At 37.5% G+C, this 4,277-nt stretch overlaps 1 protein-coding gene across 1 annotated transcript; it reads left to right on the forward strand.

Annotated features, from left to right (window-relative positions):
• Nucleotides 1–474: 474 nt before the first annotated feature.
• Nucleotides 475–1,522, forward strand: BESB_033300 (cytochrome b; the record flags this gene model as incomplete). Its single annotated transcript, XM_029361916.1, has 2 exons — nt 475–514; nt 774–1,522. 2 exons carry the CDS (start codon nt 475–477, stop codon nt 1,520–1,522), a joined length of 789 nt encoding a protein of 262 aa, XP_029214657.1.
• Nucleotides 1,523–4,277: the final 2,755 nt, after the last annotated feature.

Below are 4,277 nucleotides of genomic sequence, written 5' to 3' on the forward strand. Positions count from 1 at the left end.
AACTCGGAACAAATACTTTGAGTTAACAACACAGAACCTAATGGTACTAGAAAATAGGAGATCGCGTTAGTTCTTGGGAAAACGACTTCCGAACCACCAATATATATTGGTACAAAGAAGTTACCATATCCTCCGTACAAAGCAGGCATTAAGAACATAAAGATCATAGCTAGGCCATGTATCGTTATTATCACATTATAAGTAGCTATCGTCTCTGTACAAATGATCCGCGATCCAGAACTGTAACTCAAATCGAATAAACAAAGACATTATAGTTCCTAGAATACTGAAGATGACTCCGGTTATGAGATACAGACAACCAAGTTCTTTATGATTTGCAGTACACCACCACCCCACTGGACTGCTTAAGACAGCTAAAAGTGTTGGATTTCAATATCACGGTAATCATGTTTGCTTGGAAGCTGGGAAGACGGAATCGTTATTAAGCGCCAGGTAGTCCTGGACACTGAATCCATGAGCGTGAACATTGGATGTCACCATGGTTATAGTTACGGTACATATATAAAATCTACAGTACGATTTGAGATTTGTTACGTGACGAGCGGTGTGTTTAAGACTAGTTTACATGCGCTCATTTTAATATGTAGTTATTTAACGAAGTTCTATTGTGCTAGCATGGTTTCGAGAACACACCAAATTTCCATGAGTCTATTCCGGGCACACCTCGTCTTTTATCGGTGTGCTCTCAATCTAAATTCATCTTATAACTTTGGTTTCTTAGTTGCAATTACCTTTGTACCAAATAATTACAGGTATCACTTTAGCGTTCCGATATACTTCTGAAGCATCTTGTGCATTTGCTAGTGTTCAACATCTAGTTAGAGAGGTAGCAGCAGGATGGGAATTTAGGATGTTGCATGCAACAACTGCTTCTTTCGTCTTCTTGTGTATCTTAATACACATGTCTCGAGGTATGTATAACTCCAGCTATAGTTATTTAACTACTGCTTGGATGTCTGGTTTAGTTTTATATCTACTTACTATAGCCACTGCTTTCCTCGGTTATGTACTACCATGGGGACAGATGAGTTTCTGGGGTGCTACAGTCATTACTAATCTCCTTTCTCCAATACCATATTTAGTACCTTGGTTACTCGGTGGATACTATGTATCTGATGTAACATTAAAACGATTCTTTGTATTGCACTTTATATTACCTTTTGTAGGTTGCATTCTAATTGTATTACACATCTTCTATTTACATTTAAATGGTTCTAGTAACCCTGCAGGTATTGATTCCGCACTTAAAGTAGCCTTCTATCCTCATATGTTAATGACCGATGCTAAATGTCTATCCTATCTAATTGGTTTAATTTTCTTACAAACGGCTTTTGGTTTGATTGAATTATCGCACCCAGATAACTCCATACCAGTGAACCGGTTTGTAACTCCGCTTCATATCGTACCTGAATGGTACTTTTTAGCATATTATGCGGTGTTAAAAGTAATCCCATCCAAAACCGGTGGTTTGTTAGTATTTATGTTATCAACATGTCAATGAAATATCAACAACGATGAAACTTATTTGGTTAACATAACAACATAGAAGGTAAAGCTGGATTACGTTCAAACTTTACACTGGATACGTTTCAATGTTAACTTACTAAATACCATGGGAGCGAAGAGAATCTAATATGTAACTCCGTTCATGGAAATCAAAAGAGCTTTCACTGATTGTATTTATGAAACGTGATTAGTTCACCTAGCCAACACGATCCGGTTGTTTGGGAATAATATCCCTATTTAAGGGATTGATATGTGCTACAATAACACAGTCGGTACGAAGTCGAAACAAGGTAGTTGATGGTGAACCAGTGGCTGAACAAACCTTTTTATTGATTATGCTGACTTTAGTCCCGAGAAACTACAGTTCTGCTTAAACTGAGGAGTCAAGTAGGTACAAACCGTACAAGGATTAATTATGTCCATCTGTGCATCTAAGTTGAGACTATCGGTTATATATTTTAGACGCTAACTTCCCGGCTAAACTTTGACTTATTAAACCAGCCTGGGATCATAAAAGTACTATGTATGGTAAGATTGAGCGTGAACATTGGATGTCACCATGGTTATAGTTACGGTACATATATAAAATCTACAGTACGATTTGAGATTTGTTACGTGACGAGCGGTGTGTTTAAGACTAGTTTACATGCGCTCATTTTAATATGTAGTTATTTAACGAAGTTCTATTGTGCTAGCATGGTTTCGAGAACACACCAAATTTCCATGAGTCTATTCCGGGCACACCTCGTCTTTTATCGGTGTGCTCTCAATCTAAATTCATCTTATAACTTTGGTTTCTTAGTTGCAATTACCTTTGTACTCCAAATAATTACAGGTATCACTTTAGCGTTCCGATATACTTCTGAAGCATCTTGTGCATTTGCTAGTGTTCAACATCTAGTTAGAGAGGTAGCAGCAGGATGGGAATTTAGGATGTTGCATGCAACAACTGCTTCTTTCGTCTTCTTGTGTATCTTAATACACATGTCTCGAGGTATGTATAACTCCAGCTATAGTTATTTAACTACTGCTTGGATGTCTGGTTTAGTTTTATATCTACTTACTATAGCCACTGCTTTCCTCGGTTATGTACTACCATGGGGACAGATGAGTTTCTGGGGTGCTACAGTCATTACTAATCTCCTTTCTCCAATACCATATTTAGTACCTTGGTTACTCGGTGGATACTATGTATCTGATGTAACATTAAAACGATTCTTTGTATTGCACTTTATATTACCTTTTGTAGGTTGCATTCTAATTGTATTACACATCTTCTATTTACATTTAAATGGTTCTAGTAACCCTGCAGGTATTGATTCCGCACTTAAAGTAGCCTTCTATCCTCATATGTTAATGACCGATGCTAAATGTCTATCCTATCTAATTGGTTTAATTTTCTTACAAACGGCTTTTGTTTGATTGAATTATCGCACCCAGATAACTCCATACCAGTGAACCGGTTTGTAACTCCGCTTCATATCGTACCTGAATGGTACTTTTTAGCATATTATGCGGTGTTAAAAGTAATCCCATCCAAAACCGGTGGTTTGTTAGTATTTATGTTATCAACATGTCAATGAAATATCAACAACGATGAAACTTATTTGGTTAACATAACAACATAGAAGGTAAAGCTGGATTACGTTCAAACTTTACACTGGATACGTTTCAATGTTAACTTACTAAATACCATGGGAGCGAAGAGAATCTAATATGTAACTCCGTTCATGGAAATCAAAAGAGCTTTCACGCTATCTCTAGTGCCTGTCGAGTCGCTCAAGGAAGATTTGATCCTGTATATGATTTAAGGGATGTAAAGGTGCTCAGGGTCTAACCGTCGGGCCATCTGGATCCTCATATTCAAAGATAATTCTATTTAAGAAAGTTTTAGATAAACGACATGTGAAGAGTCGGACCAACTTTCACGCACGACGATAATTACCCGACAAGGATTTACCTACCTTTGGACCGTCATAATACAGCCGCCGTTTACATTTTACTGCACCGGGCAGGGATTATATACTATACCTCTACAGTGGTATTAGCAGTATCTAGTGTTGATGTACAACAGACGCTCTCCTTGTTCCACTACCTAACCATAATCTATTGTTCCAGATATTAAGGAATGTACGCTTCATATAACTACACAACGTTATGCCAAGAAGGATACCAGATTACCCTGATTATCTTTGTTATATTAATACATGGTGTTCAATTGGTTCTATATCCACAATAGTTATCATCTTAACTATGCTCTGCTAATGCACTTAACATGATGGTCATGAAAAGCACAAGAGAACTTGGATCCGGTAAACAAAGACCTTCAAGATCTAAACCAGTAGTCCAACTCGTAGTATATACTCCCCAGAAAAAGGTAGTTTATATCAACTAGGAATCCCATTTTAGTAAGTGTAACATGGAGTCTAGCTTCAGTTGTTATCTGATTGGTATTGCATGCCTGGTGACTTAGAATATGATTCTTATTAATGGGAGCACAGTTCCCTGGGTATCCAATCCAGTGCTCTGCCTTGGGCATTGAAACTAACCCACAGTTCAACCCTGTATTATAAAATCCAGTAGACTCATGTCCTTGTCGTTTATATAAATCTATTAATGCTTGTCAAGTTCCTTGTATCTAGTTAGCTCACTGCGTACTTAGGATCAGACCAAAAGAGTTCACTAATGGTACTAGAAAATAGGAGATCGCGTTAGTTCTTGGGAAAACGACTTCCGAACCACAAATATAT

The sequence above is a fragment of the Besnoitia besnoiti genome (assembly GCF_002563875.1).
Source record: "Besnoitia besnoiti strain Bb-Ger1 chromosome Unknown contig00192, whole genome shotgun sequence".
NCBI lineage: Eukaryota > Apicomplexa > Conoidasida > Eucoccidiorida > Sarcocystidae > Besnoitia > Besnoitia besnoiti.